The 14,787-nt window shown below is 38.9% G+C and overlaps 1 protein-coding gene across 1 annotated transcript; it reads left to right on the top strand.

The window, feature by feature from the left end:
- Nucleotides 1-738: 738 nt before the first annotated feature.
- Nucleotides 739-14,787, top strand: LOC149821608 (phosphate transporter PHO1-like). Its single transcript, XM_089981214.1, has 14 exons — nt 739-990; nt 1,729-2,029; nt 2,721-3,084; nt 3,209-3,257; nt 4,437-4,508; nt 8,099-8,228; nt 9,492-9,612; nt 10,693-10,942; nt 12,129-12,233; nt 12,340-12,384; nt 12,512-12,664; nt 13,466-13,750; nt 14,469-14,605; nt 14,697-14,787. The coding sequence occupies exons 1-14, from the start codon at nt 739-741 to the stop codon at nt 14,785-14,787; spliced, it is 2,355 nt and encodes a 784-aa protein (XP_089837340.1).

Here is a 14,787-nt window from a genome sequence, read left to right as displayed (position 1 = left end):
TTGGGCTTGCGCAAAAGGTGACCTCTATGGAATTTGAACCTAGACCACCTGCTAGGGCCTAGGTCCCATCCTACTAAGGCCAAACCCCTCTGGGGGCAGGGGAGGTTACTCGTGTAGTTTTACATCACGGCCACCGAAAAAGCCCTACATCAACGTGGCACAGAAATAGAAAAACGGACTTGCAGCTTCCACCTGATGTGGCTCTCTCTAAGCTTTTCAATGGTGTGAATCAATCATCAGCAATCGTATAAGCAATATCATAAGGATCAATCACATGGGTGATGGCTGCATTGAATGAGAACACACAATTGCGTTTCGGATCAACTGCAAGTGATTGGTGTTATGAACTTTGCTTATGAGATTGCTCATGTTTGGATCGGAACCCTATCTTTTACAATTTATTTTTGTCGTTTTCTCATCTGCCCTTTCCTTAGCATGAATCGCCGCATTAAGCAACAACAGCCATCTTGTGCTGTTAGACACATGAAATGGAAGGAACGGATCACGCCGCATCAAGGGTATCCTGCATCAGACCGCAGGAGATCAGTAGTGACTGTCCGGGGGGCACCCTCTGCGGGCGTCATGCGAGCGATCGCACTAACGAAGCTCTCTCTCTCTCTCTCTCTCTCTCTCTCTCTCTCTCTCTCTCTCTCTCTGTTACCATCCTCTATAAATGTAAGCCTCACTAAACCCCAGCCCCTGTCATTACCACCATAAGGTGTCTCTCTCGCTAACGAAATGGTGAAGTTCTCAAAGGAGCTAGAGGCTCAGTTAATCCCGGAATGGAAAGACGCTTTTGTGAACTACTGGTCACTCAAGAAGAACGTGAAGAAGATCAAGATTCTCCGGGAATCCAAGGCTGAGAACGCATCTCACGGGCCAACCAACGGTTACGGCGGCTTCTCCATCTTCGACCCCTTGCGCTATATTGGGGCTAAGCTCGCCGATAAATTCTTTGGCAAGGCTGAGGAGGAGGATGCCATAATTCAGGTGACCCTCTCTCTCTCTCTCTCTCTCTCTCTCTCTCTCTCTCTCTCTCTCTCTCTCTCTCTCTCTCTCTCTCTCTCTCGAACGGAAAACAGGTAGAACGGTGGTTAGGTTTCCGGCGTTCGTTTCTCATTGATTTGTTTGGCGTTGTTTTTTTTCAATGGGTGATTCTTTTGAGTGTGGGTGTGGAAGATGGGGTTTTGGTTTTTACTATTTTCAGTAGAAGCGTGATGGAAGTGATGGCGCTTCCTGGAGCGTTCTGTTACGGTGACGAGTGACGACGCCCTTCCCTCTCCTTTTGCTCTTTGGGTGTCCCTCACGTAACGTTATGATACCAAAATGGAGGTTTCCTCTCTCTCTCTCTCTCTCTCTCTCTCTCTCTCTCTCTCTCTCTCGCTCGCTCGCTCGCTCGCGCGCGCGATTGAACGATGGTATGTGACCAGAAAGCGAAAATCAATACGAGATTTTGCTCCAAAAGCGGAATTGTTCTTCGGTAGTATTTCGTCGTACAAAAGTCACCCTATCTGTCTCTCTCTCTCTCTCACACACACACACACGCATAGAAGTGCTGCCAAACGCACCACTCTAGTGTGTATCCATCAAATTTCCGCCAGGCTTTCCTACCAGATTCTGTGATTCAGATCACATAAGGATCATCATTTTCTTTGTTCTTTAGTGGGAGAATTGTTTAAACGATTTCATTATACGTTACATTGATCTTTTATCTTTTGCTCTTAATAGGTGATAGGAGACGAGGAGAGTTCGTACGAGACGGATGTTGAGACTCTGTTCACGGAGGACGACGAGGTGAAAGAGTTCTTCATCCGGTTGGACGAGCAACTAAACAAGGTTAACCAATTCTACAAATCAAAAGAGGCCGAGTTCCTGGAGAGGGGTGACATTCTCAACAAGCAGCTACAAATCCTCCTGGATCTTAAACAGGTGCTCCATGAACGCCGGCGGAAGGTTTCTTCGGCGAGGAGTGACGCCGGAAACTCGCCGTGCTCTATGTCGCCGTCCCTCCGGCAATCGGAATTCTCCGGTAACCATCGATCCTTCCTCTTCATCTCTGTTATTTTCAAGATTTTGTTATGAAAATTGTTTATGAATTTGCGAGCAGGGTGCGATCACTTCTCCAGACATGATTTTGAATCCGGTCTGAAAATTAGACCCATACCCGAACTGATATGAATTGGGTTCGGGTTCTAATTCATAACCATATGGTTATTTGGTTCAGGTCCATATAAGGCCCGGTATAAATGGGGCAGAGGTCATGCGAGGACAAGCTTTTAACAGGTCTGGTTAATTGGGCTTGGGTTGGATATAAATCCATATCAGGTTTAATAACTATTTGGGTCAGAGTTGTCTAGGGTACAAATGAGGTTGGGTCTATAATATCCGGATACGAAAATGGAGGTTTCCGATTGAGTTGGGTTAAAAACAGATTGCGTGGAATTGTAATTATTTCTGTATCAATGAAATGATCCACTTTTAAATGGGTTCGAATTTTGGATTCTACCGAAACCATGGAACTATTACAATCAGCTCAGGTCAGGTCTAATCGGTTCGGTTCTCGAAATTGATTTGGTTTTATCTACTTTATTTTGAAGCCCATTTCCTACGTTGAGATCATATTCACAAATATCACCAATATTTTGAAAATATCACAATTGCAAATTTGCCATGTCAGACAATGAATTGACTCCTGTATTTGGATTTCGGGTTTCTGACAGAGACCACGACCGACATGGACGAGGCCGGTGGCAACTTGCCGGAATCCGGCGATATAATCGGTGTGCTGGAAAGGAGCGGGATGTCGGTGGTGGGATCCACGGCGAAGGTGAAGTTGAAGAAGGAGGGCCTGAAGGGCGGGAAGGGGAAGACCAAAGGTGGGATGCGGATCGATATACCCGCTACCACGCCGACCCGGGCCATCTCGGCACTGACCCAGGTGCTATGGGAGGACGTGGTCAACGGGTCCATGAGGGACGGACCCAGCGAGGCCCTGTACCGCAAGAAGGTGCAGTGGGCGGAGAAGATGATCCGGGGTGCCTACGTCGAACTCTACAAAGGGCTCGGCTTACTCAAGACCTACAGGTGGGTGCGGTGCAGTTTTCGTAGACTAGAGTCTAGAGCTCTCTCTCTCTCTCTCTCTCTCTCTCTCTGGTGGTTAGTTCTGTTGATGATGGCGCTTTTGTTTTTTTTTTCGTAAACTTGGCAGCTCCCTGAATCTCGTGGCGTTCACAAAGATACTCAAGAAGTTCGACAAGGTCTCTCTCTCTCTCTCTCTCTCTCTCTCTCTCTCTCTCTCTCTCTCTCTCTCTCTCTATATATATATATATATATTGTTACTGTTTTTACTTGTTTTCTACGTCTTAAAGGTGTTTTCTATATTTTTACTTAATTTTTAGTATATATATTTTATTAACTAAATATGATATTTTCTTACTTATTTTTGTTATTATAAATATATTTTTATTTTTTTATGCCCTAAAATTTTCCCAGAATTTCTTGAGATTTATCACCAAACCTATAATAGCGCGAGAAATAGCTTCACGGAGATATAGCATATTTGTGACTAAGAATTCAGCCTTCCAGTAATTCAAAAGCCCAAAAATTTTGGTTTCATATATATGTAGTTGTGCTTTTGGTTCGTACCAGAGTTACCGTAAAAGATGGCTTTGGAAGCTTGAAAGTATACGTTTCTTGTTTTTTCTATAATGAAAATGAACTGACCACAAGGGCTCGGCTCACCTGATAGGGTGCGACTTGTGAATGTCACCAAGTTGATGAGACTTCACAAGTTTGAAACCGACCAGTGGGCATCAATTGCCATACGTTGGAAGCTGGGTGTACTACTCCCCAGTAGACGAGGAGGGACCTCAAGGGTTTTAGGAATCAGAAACCAATTGACCAATGTGCAGTCGATGATGAGGTTTTTTCTTGAATTATTCAAAAAAGAAAACAGAATGAAAATTAATTTCCTTAATATTAGGATCTCCTTTTCGTGTTAAAAGTGTTTTTTTTTATTTTTATTTTAACAATTCAGATTTTTCACAGAAAAGTGAAAAAAAAAAACGATTTAGCTGCCTTTTATTCTAGTAACCACAATTCTACCAATCAGGCTTCATTTTCCCCCACCTCACATATGGGAGAGCCGAAACGTTTCTATAGAACAGAAAAGTTGTGATCCAACTTGCCCCTCAAAGCCCTTTGCTGCAAATCCTTGTAATATTTTAGATTTTCTGTCCATTAATTCTTTTGTCACCATCAAGGAATTTCTTTTGCAGTTGCCCATAACTTCCCATGCAGCACTGTGGCTTCCTTTTAAGAACAAAACCAAAAAGAAAAAATATAATAGAAGCATATTGCTTCATGTATTCACATATTACAAACTATAAAAAATATTTATCTGTATTGATTAGTGTTCTTTTATTCGGAATATTCAGGTATCGAGTCAGCAAGCTTCTGCTACATACTTGAAGGCAGTAAAAAGGTCATATTTCATAAGCTCAGACAAGGTATTGCTTGGTTGCTTTTCTTTGAGAATATAAAATGCTGCTCCCCACTAGATAATATCATCCAATTAACTTTGGTGAAATGAATGGTACAACTCAACTGTATTTCTTTACGACGTATTTATGCTTATATAATAACCGTGGGCATATCCTGTTCAACAAATGGAATCCATGTTCGTTGACATCTTTACAGTATAGTAAATATTTAAAATACTTTGGTGGGTGCACGTGCAATCGTGAATATGAAAACAGATGCACTGAATCATCATGACTAGGATCCCCACAAAAATGATAGGGACCCGCCACACTGTTGAAATTTCCCCTTTTAAAGTTCACTCCTCTCTCTCTCTCTCTCTCTCTCTCTCTCTCTCTCTCTCTCTATATATATATATATATATATATATATATATATATATATATATATATATATAGAGAGAGAGAGAGAGAGAGAGAGAGAGAGGGGGGGGGGATATTGATTGGACTCTAGAATACAGTATCTCTAACTGAATCTTGCAGGTGCGAGCTTTATTTGACAAATTTGGCCCAATGAATGCATTTAGCATGATCCAATTACTAGGAAATGTACTTTGTATTAGGTTGTTTTGATATAAATATATGATTTTCTTAATATTAAAACTTTAAGGTGTAATAAACCACTGAATTTTGTAACCCTTAGAAAATATGCTTATACAATACAATCTAAAAAGTCTTTGACTAAGCAATGGTTATAGATCATATACGTAGGGCTTGATTCACAAAAAATCACGAAATATGTGAACGAACAGGTGGTTTCTATTAGGGGGTATAGACGTACAGTACACTCGAAGTAGAATGTTTGCCAAAGTTGTCAGTATCGTATCGGCATAGTTGTGTGTCGGCATATGTATCCAAAGAAAATCAATACCTGCCACCCTTGAATATGTTATTTTTTAATAAATGTAAAAAACACTTAAAATTATTTTTAAATATTATTTTAATGGCTTTAACATGTGTCGTGTTCTGATTGATGCATAATATTTTTTAATTATTTTTTGGCCGATTCAGAACAATTCACTCAAGTATCGGTATGAGCCGATTCACCTGAATCGTTGGCCAAATGATACAGGGCCGATTCATATTTTCTCACTTTATATATAGGTTTTCTCAATGAAACCTTTCACTTGATTGAAAGTAGCTCTAGATTCGGTTCTCATCCAAGCAATCATAGCAGGTCCAGGTTCACGTCAGAACTGGTTTAACCGATTTCTGACCTGGATCTGTATCAAACTTGACATGACCCAATTCATGTTTTATTTTTCAATGACCCTGTTTGACGACTATATATGTGGGTCAATGTCTGGACTGGAATACTTGACAGGACCAGACCCCTTGGAAGGAATCTGTCTGAGTTATCACTTTTGGTGGAGTTTTATATTGTGGACACCGACTCCTGTACTGCTTGATACTTACGTTTGGTTGCATATTATGTGATTTGGAATCACATGAGATTTAGAAAGTTAATCTACTTCAAAAGCAATTAAACATAAAAATATTTTGTACGTAACCCAAAAGCAAGCCTCGTAAACAGTGAGCATAGAACCCCAAACGAGAGATTTAGAAAGTGAATCTCATTTTGTGAGATTCATTTTCTCATGAGGTCTAATGAGATTTAAAATCTCGTGACAACAAATGAGATTCACTTTCTAAATCTCACTTTTGATATTTGTGCTAACTCACTTTTAATGAAACCAACTATTGGAGTTACATGCCAAAAAAAATTTATCTTTGATTGTTTTTGAAGTATTATTCAAATGAGATTCACTTTCTAAATCTCATGTGATTCCAAATCACATGAGTTGCAACCAAACATACCCCGTATCGACTCATAATAATGATTTCTCATTGTTACCTCAAAATATTGCTTGGTGAGTTGGTGTAATCTTCTATCATTAAACCAACAATCATTGAACCAGGTGTTCTTAGAAGGAGTTCATAATGACACATTAGTAATTCACATATGAAAATGAAACACATTATTTAAAATCATGTGTATCAATTTCCTATGTTTGTTGTTAACTATATGAATTGAAATATGATTAAATTTGACATATTTGTTCCATGGTATGTTAATTAAGTTGGAGATCCAGACCTTTGGAAAAAAGGGTATTCAATTTATTTTCAAATAGTTTGGATCCAATATCATTTACTTAGTTACTGAAATTTAAGATAACGTCCAAATTTAAATGTATTTGAATAAACAATATTCCATCGTATCAAAATTATGATTCTATTTGATACAAATTCGATCAGGTTGAATTTGATAATTTTTTATATTCAACATTGATATATATATATATATATATATATATATATATATATATATATATATATATATATATATATATATATATATATATATATATGGGTAGGTGCCAAATTGATACGTGCTAAATGGGGTTTTCTGCCCTTTCGGTATTTTTTTCGCAGTTCTTAATTACCCCATAAATGTCTTGGGCATGGTCTATTTATAAGGAATACACACCTGGATCATGTGTTTTCAATGAAAAAAAATAATATTTAGAGCCTTAAAATTTTACAAAGATTTTGGACCGTTGATTTTTTGAACCTTATAAAAACTCACCCATGCTTCGGTGAACACTTCAATAGCTGATCCCTATAAAATCAAGTACATAGATCACATCTGGATGGTCATAATTTAAAAATAAAACAAAAAATCCTGAAAAACTTAACACTTATCATTTAGCACCTACCCATTACTATATATATATATATATATATATATATGGTGGTACGCACACTTAATTCACATAGATCTAAGCCCCAAAAACAAAATATAACCATTGGATAATCTTTATTATGCTCTATTTATTATTTTAATGTGTTAAAGTTTATTCAAATATGATGTTTTATATTATTTTGAAACCACTTTTTATTTTTCTTAAATGATGAGTCATTGATTTTCACCATCTCAAAAATGGAATCTTATGGTGTATTAAACATGATAAAACCTCTTAACATAGTAAATAAATCAATGTTGTCATAATTGACCTGATTTGGGCTGATTCAAGGTCAATTCAACTGGTATTTTCTAAATAATTTTTTAATATTGTTTAAGAAGGTTAAAAAGATTTTAATATTTTTTAATATATATGTCCACTAGAATATGTTAACTGAAAATATATGAATTGGAGTATCAACCAAGATTTTCATAATTTTTCAATTTTTTCTTAAATTTCACCATACAGATGTGATTTAGATGTTTGGTTTTATAGAAACAGATTGTTGGAGTATCTTATTACGATGCATAAAAAAGATCTTTTAAGTATTGAAAGGCTGAAAATTTTCATAAGTATTCAGGTATCTAAAAATTATATTTTTATAGAAAATACATTATCCAAAAGTTAATTCCTAGCAAATGGACTGCGCCAAATGCAGCAGGGTTAGATTTGCAAAAAAGCATTGAAAATGCCTAGTTCACATTCTGATTCACATATATATTTTCCGTTAACACACACACACACATATATATATATATATAAAGTATGTGATGATAATGGGGCACTTATTTGGTAAGTGGTGTTTGTTGAGGTCAGGTTGTTAGGCTGGCGGAGGAGGTGGAATCCATATTCACAAAGCACTTTGCTAGCAACGATCGTAAAAGGGCGATGAAGTTTTTGAAGCCCCAGAGGCAGAAGGATTCTCATATAATCACCTTTTTAGTAGGTACGTAAGTCAGTGCACCCACATGTGCATGCACACAAGCGCACATAGTAGCACGCATGCAGCACTATATTCCCATGCACAATTCGTAATGCATCCCACCACAATACCACGCTTCATATGATCTTTGTTTAAACATGTGCATTTTAATATTTAATTTGTTGATCCATAAAATGTATTTTAATAAATAATCTATGATTCATGGAAAAAACAAAAAAAGTAAGTCTCTATTATAGTGTTGGTTGAAATTTAAGTTATTGTGCACTGTGTAACAGTCTTCCCCCCCCCCCCCCCCTCATGCTTGGAAAAAAGATCAGGTGCAATGTGATTGCACACTTTTAATGTGCCGCTACACCTGATCACCCCTCATCTTGGAGATAATACCTGTCGGTTGTGGGGCTCAAAAAAATGGAGGGTGATCAGGTGCAGTGGTATACTAAGAGCACGTTTGGAAGCGAGAAAGATGTAGGAAAAGTGATGTAAAATGAAAAAATTCATACCAATTTTTTTACTCTTCCACGAGACTTTTTAGCTGATAGAGTTTTTCTAAAAAGCATATTTTTTATAGGAAACATTCCTTTACGGGGGTAGAAGAATGTTTTCTACCAAGAGAAAATTTATTTTTACGCTCCATCTCACCACCACCACCCCCTCTCTCTCTCTCTCATTTTTCACATTTTTTCACTCTCGTTTTTCATGCTACACAAACAAGCAAAAGACTTTCTTTTGAAAAACTTCTAATATCAAAAACTCTCATAGGCAAAACTTTCTTTTCCTATGAGAGTTTTTCGGCTGAATACTCAAATTGAATCTCACACCTGGTAAATGAGCTGAATAAAGAACCAAACCTGGCTCGGGACTCAGCTCTTGTCACGAGCTCAGCTCAGCTCGTTACATCCTGAACGGACTCATCTCACAAGCAGTTCATTAATTTACCATAAACAAGCCAAGTTGAAACTCGGCTTGAGCTCGAGATCGCAAACGCATTGCGAGCCTCACTTGACTCATGAGATTGTGTGAACTCGTTTGGAGAAGATCATGAGCTTCAGTTGCAGTCTCTTGAGCTTGGCTCGAACTCAAGTTAGCCAGTGTTTGTGAGCTGGTGCAGCCCCTGTTTTTGTTGGAGTTTAAGAATTTATTAACTAAATAAAATAAGCACGATAACAAAGATTTACATCCATAGCATCCTTAAATATCACACTTTATTATTTTTCATGTCAAAATATCGCCGATATTTGTAACATTGGTGGGTGGGTGTTGGTGCAGGTCTTTTTACAGGGTGCTTCCTGACGCTTTTCACCGTTTATGGCTTCTTAGCTCACCTCTCTGGCATGTTCTCAGCTACGACTGAAACGGGTTACATGGAAACTGTCTACCCTGTTTTCAGGTAATGCACTAAAGAGCCGTGAAAAGATCAGATGCAATATGATTGCACAAATATTTGTGCATTAAGCACCTGATCACCCTCCATCTTGCCGAGGGGCCCAAGGCTGATGGCGATCAGGTGCTTAATGCACAAATTTTGTGCCATGTCATTGCACCTCATCCGGACTCCTAAAGAGCCCCAGTTTGAAATTCTTGTGGGTACGTAAGGCTGTCAATGGGTTGGGTTTGGAATCCGGTACTCTATCTGGCTCCGCCTTGAATATCAGGGTTTGGGAATACCACCCAAAAATTGTGTGGGTCAGTGCAATTCGAGTAACATGTGGGTTGTGTTTGGGCTATGTTACTGAACATCTGACCCGGCCCAATGACCTGAGTTTTTTCTTAGATATTTTTATGTTTAAAAAAACTTCTAAATACCCTCTAAATTATGTCTGGTGTGTTTTGGGGTTCCGTTTTCTCAACCTGATATAACCCAAACTGAACGGCAGATTGGGTGCAAATCAGATCCACTCATTCCCTGTATATGTCATCCTTATCTTTGGAATTTCATTGAAATTTCATTGATGCAAGTTGTTTTGATCAAATTGGACTCTACATATGTGATCTGCATCATCTATTTAGTGAAGATCAACATTTAAATCGCCGAAATCTGACTTGTGTGCAGGATTTTTTGGCAATTCAAAAATCAATGGTTGACAAAACACAAAATTTTAGGATTTAAAAAATCATTTTTTCATAAAAAAAAAAAAGACGATCCAAGAATCGTTTCTTACTAAATCGACCAATTGAACTGAACTATAAGGTCAGATTTGATTAAAACAACTTGCATCATGTGGGGGTATGAAGATGGGGGGTTCACATAGGGGGATGCATGAGTGGAACCGAACCGGAATTGGGTGTACCCTGATGATCGATTACCAGACCCCTAGGCCCAAGCAACACCATTTCAAGTTCCCCAATCGAAGACTTGTTGACTCTGGAAAATTCTCAGTAACCTTAAGTCTTTTGATACGTATACATGAAATGGGCTCACCTAACCCTTTTGTTTAATTTGGGCTAATTAATTTTGTGGTGGGTTCAGCATGTTTGCATTGATCGGGCTGCACGTCTTCCTGTACGGGTGCAACATCTGCGCGTGGAGGAGCACAAGGATCAACTACAACTTCATTTTCGACTTCTCGCCCACCAAAGCCCTAAAGCACAGGGACGCCTTCCTGATCTGCACCTCCATCATGACCATGGTCGTCACCGCCATGGTGGCCCACCTCATCCTGCGCACCAATGGCTTCTCCCCACGTAACGTCGATGTCATCCCTGGGGCCCTCTTGCTGGTAATTAAGTCCCTAGCTACCTTGGCTACTTCAAAACATTTTTTTTATGACAAGGAACCCCTTTTCAATAACCGGGCCGCTTAACCCACACGCCCCAAGCTAGGCAAACCCTGGGTGGAAACCCATGCGCCAGCAGGGTTTGATCTGGTGTCTTCATCTTAACGCCTTTACGACCAACCCGCTGGCCATGCAGGCGACCCCGGCAGTGGTCTCTACTTCAAAACATAAAATGGTCCAACCACTAATCCTTTTCTTATCAATTCTGCATGCTGCTGTAACTATCTCATCGTTGGTTCACAAATCACAATTATTCCTAGTGATGCATAACGAGCCCAGTAGCTCAGACTAAGCTCGTTCACCTAGACTGCGTTTGAGAGCATCAGAAATCTGAACCCGTTGATGTGTTCATGGTTACTTTGTCTCCCAGAAAAACATGCTTTGGATCAAATTATTTGAGTGAGAAACAAATCTTTGAATCAAACTTACATATTTGTGGGTCTAGTTCATTGTTTAATTATAATATTATTGCCATGCCTCTAGGTTCTAGGTTGAAGTTTTTTTTTTTTCATGGATGGGTTAACCACCCTCGGGATCAGAGACCTAGTCGCACTGGCATACCTTACAGTCGCTCTCACGACAGTGTAAACTCCCGGCGCACCCCTTGCCCCCAGGGAGCTGCCCAGCTTCGGCAGAGCAAGGGCTTATCCCTTCCTCCCTTCCTCATTAATGCACAGAGTTTGATACTTATGGGAATGAAACCTGATCACCACCCGTCTAGTGTGCCAAAGACCCTTCCACTGCATCAAACCCCTTGGGGCTGCCTCTAGGCTGAAGTTGTTACTATAAAGTATACAACAACAACTACGCCTTCATCCCAAAACAATTGGGGTTGGCGATATGAACCAAAAAGAAAAATCATTCTAGGTCCTCCACATGATTCCTTCTCCTCCAATCATTTCTATCCAATGCCATGTCCTCGGTGAGGTTCAAAGCATTCATATCCTTTCCTATCATCTCCATCCAAGTCGTCTTAAGCCTACCTCGACCTCTTTTAACTAATATATTTTGCCATTTATCCATTCTTCTAACTGGAGCATCATTAGGCCTTCGCTGAATATGCCCAAACCACAGTAAACGATTTTCTCTCATGTTACTATAAATTATAAACAAAATTTTTTTTTTTCAGATCTTCACAGGCTTGCTCATCTGCCCTCTCAACATCTTTTACCGCTCGACTCGCTACTACTTCCTGCGGGTCATGCGCAACATAATATGCTCACCATTCTACAAGGCAAATTTTCTAGCTCAAATTACTTTGGAATATCCAGATATTGTATGCGCTATATTAGAGGAAGTTGAAACTGAAACAATGTTGTCTGCTTATGCCGTGTTTGCAGGTACTATTGGTGGATTTTTTTATGGCTGATCAGCTAACCAGCCAGGTAGTGCTTGGCCTACAACTCTAAACCTTAGAGACCTTATTCACATGATGATTTTTTTTCTTTTTTTGTTTTCGTTTTTGCTTGCTTTCATAACAGGGAAGGTGTCTTGCTGTGTTTGTGCATGCAGGTGCCGTTGCTGAGGCACATGGAGTTCACAGCCTGCTATTTTCTTACAGGTGTTTTTAGAACTCATCACTATCAGACATGCAACAGCAGCAAGCTATACAAGGAGCTGGCGTTTGTCATTTCTTTCATGCCTTACTATTGGCGTGCTATGCAGGTAAATCACCAAACCACACAGACACATATATATATATATATAGAGAGAGAGAGAGAGAGTCACTAAAATAGGAGATCTACCATGTGAACTGGGCATTTCCAACATTATTTTGCAAAATCCAACCATGTAGATGTGTTCAGCATGGAACCAACTTTTATAACGTGTATTTTCCATGAAAAATATGACTTTTGGATGCTTGAATATTTATCAAGATTACGAGCTGTTGATTTTAAAGCCTTAAAATATCTTCTTTATGCATCATAATGGGATTATTGAAGAGCTATTCGTTATAAAACCAACCCTGTAGATTACATCCCTATGGTTAGATTCAAGAAAAAATAACAAAAAATCCATAAATATTGTTGTTCACAAGGTAGTATATATATAATATATAGATAGATAGATAGATAGATATGAGAGAGAGGGAGAGAGTAGAGCATAGGTGCTTAATGATACGTGCTTAATGGGTTTTCTGCTCTTTGGGTGTTTTTTTCGCAGTTCTGACCCTATAAATGTTTTGGGCATAGTCAATTTAATAATGAAGAATCCACACCTGGATCATGTGTATTTTTATAAAAAAAAATGATATTTGGAGGCTCGAACATTTACAAAGACTTTGGACCGTTGATTTTTTGAACCTTATAAAAACCCACCCATGTATCTCTGTATGGTCAGATTTGAAAAAAAAAACTTCAAAAAGTCCTCTATGATGTCGGTAGGCATGGATCTGAGTAGGCAGCTAGTGCACTTTGTTGGTGGTTCTCTTGCTGACTTGTGGCAACTTGCTTTTCGGCTTCCCAGTGTGCAAGAAGATGGTTTGAGGAAGGTGACTTAAAGCACATCGGTAACTTGGGAAAATACGTATCTGCTATGGTAGCAGCAGGTGCAAGACTAACCTATGCGATGCAAGTGCAACCCAGTCCAGTGTGGTTGGCCATTGTGGTAATCACTTCAACAGTGGCAACCATTTACCAACTCTACTGGGATTTCGTCCAGGATTGGGGCCTGCTCAACCCAAGGTCCAAAAACCCATGGCTCAGGGATGACCTCATCCTAAGGCACAAAAGTGTTTACTATGTGGCAATTGTGAGTAGTAACCTTCCTTAAGTCTTGAATTGTTTCACTTGCTCATCCGCATGCCTCTTGAAACATGACCAAGTTCATGAAGATCATGAACTTCAGTATTGGTGCTAGTAGCAACATGACCAAGTTCATGAAATCCCGTGGGTGTGGGTGTGTGCGCGTGGGCTAGTAGCACCAACATGACCAAGTTCATGAACTTTAATGTTAATTTCTACTTTCAGTATGAAACTTGCATGACAAAATTCATAAAAAGCAAAGGACTATATCATGCCAAAATTCAATTTAAAAAACATATTCTCAATAAATCCTTGAAATAAAAAACATTGTTTCAAAAATTTGGCAAAAAAACTTGTCCTTTTGAGAGAAACATTTAAAACACGGAAGTTTTATTTAAAAAACTCAACTATGGATCCGATTATGTCTTGAATTTGAATCCATATATAGTTTCTATACCTTAACATGATTTTTAATGAAAAATCTCATACATATTCCCATTTTTCTACCTCATTTGTTAAAATTAAATTCAAAACGAATTGAAACCTGTCTAGACTGTTTTTGTTTGTTTTTTTAATTTTCTTATGTTTTTTTTTCCTTCATCCATCTTTTTTAATGCAAAACCCTTTTTTAAATATTTTTCCATTTCATTAATTGCTAACTACGTTTTATACTAATCTTGCTGGGCCAAGTTATGAAGAAAACCCTTTGTGTGAATGTATTTCAGGTTGTAAACTTTGTGCTTAGGCTTGCTTGGGTCGAAGCAGTCATGCACATTAACACTAGCAAGGTTGATCACAGAGTGCTGGACTTTGTACTAGCTTCACTTGAGGTGATCCGCCGTGGGCACTGGAATTACTATAGGTATAATTACGTTGGGATTAATTCATCAATTGTGCTCTCTAGATGATTTATTTTCTTGTGAAGGTGTAACACACAAATCATGGTTTAACAGGTTGGAGAATGAACACTTGAACAATGTGGGCAAGTTCAGGGCCGTAAAAACAGTGCCGCTCCCATTCCGCGAGATGGACGGTGATGATTAA

This window comes from Nuphar pumila, chromosome 11, assembly GCF_984573655.1.
Source record: "Nuphar pumila chromosome 11, dmNupPumi1.hap1.1, whole genome shotgun sequence".
In the NCBI taxonomy this organism is placed as follows: Eukaryota; Viridiplantae; Streptophyta; class Magnoliopsida; order Nymphaeales; family Nymphaeaceae; genus Nuphar; species Nuphar pumila.
The sequence above is the reverse complement of the archived record's forward strand: the minus strand, read 5'-3'. Positions and strand labels throughout refer to the sequence as shown.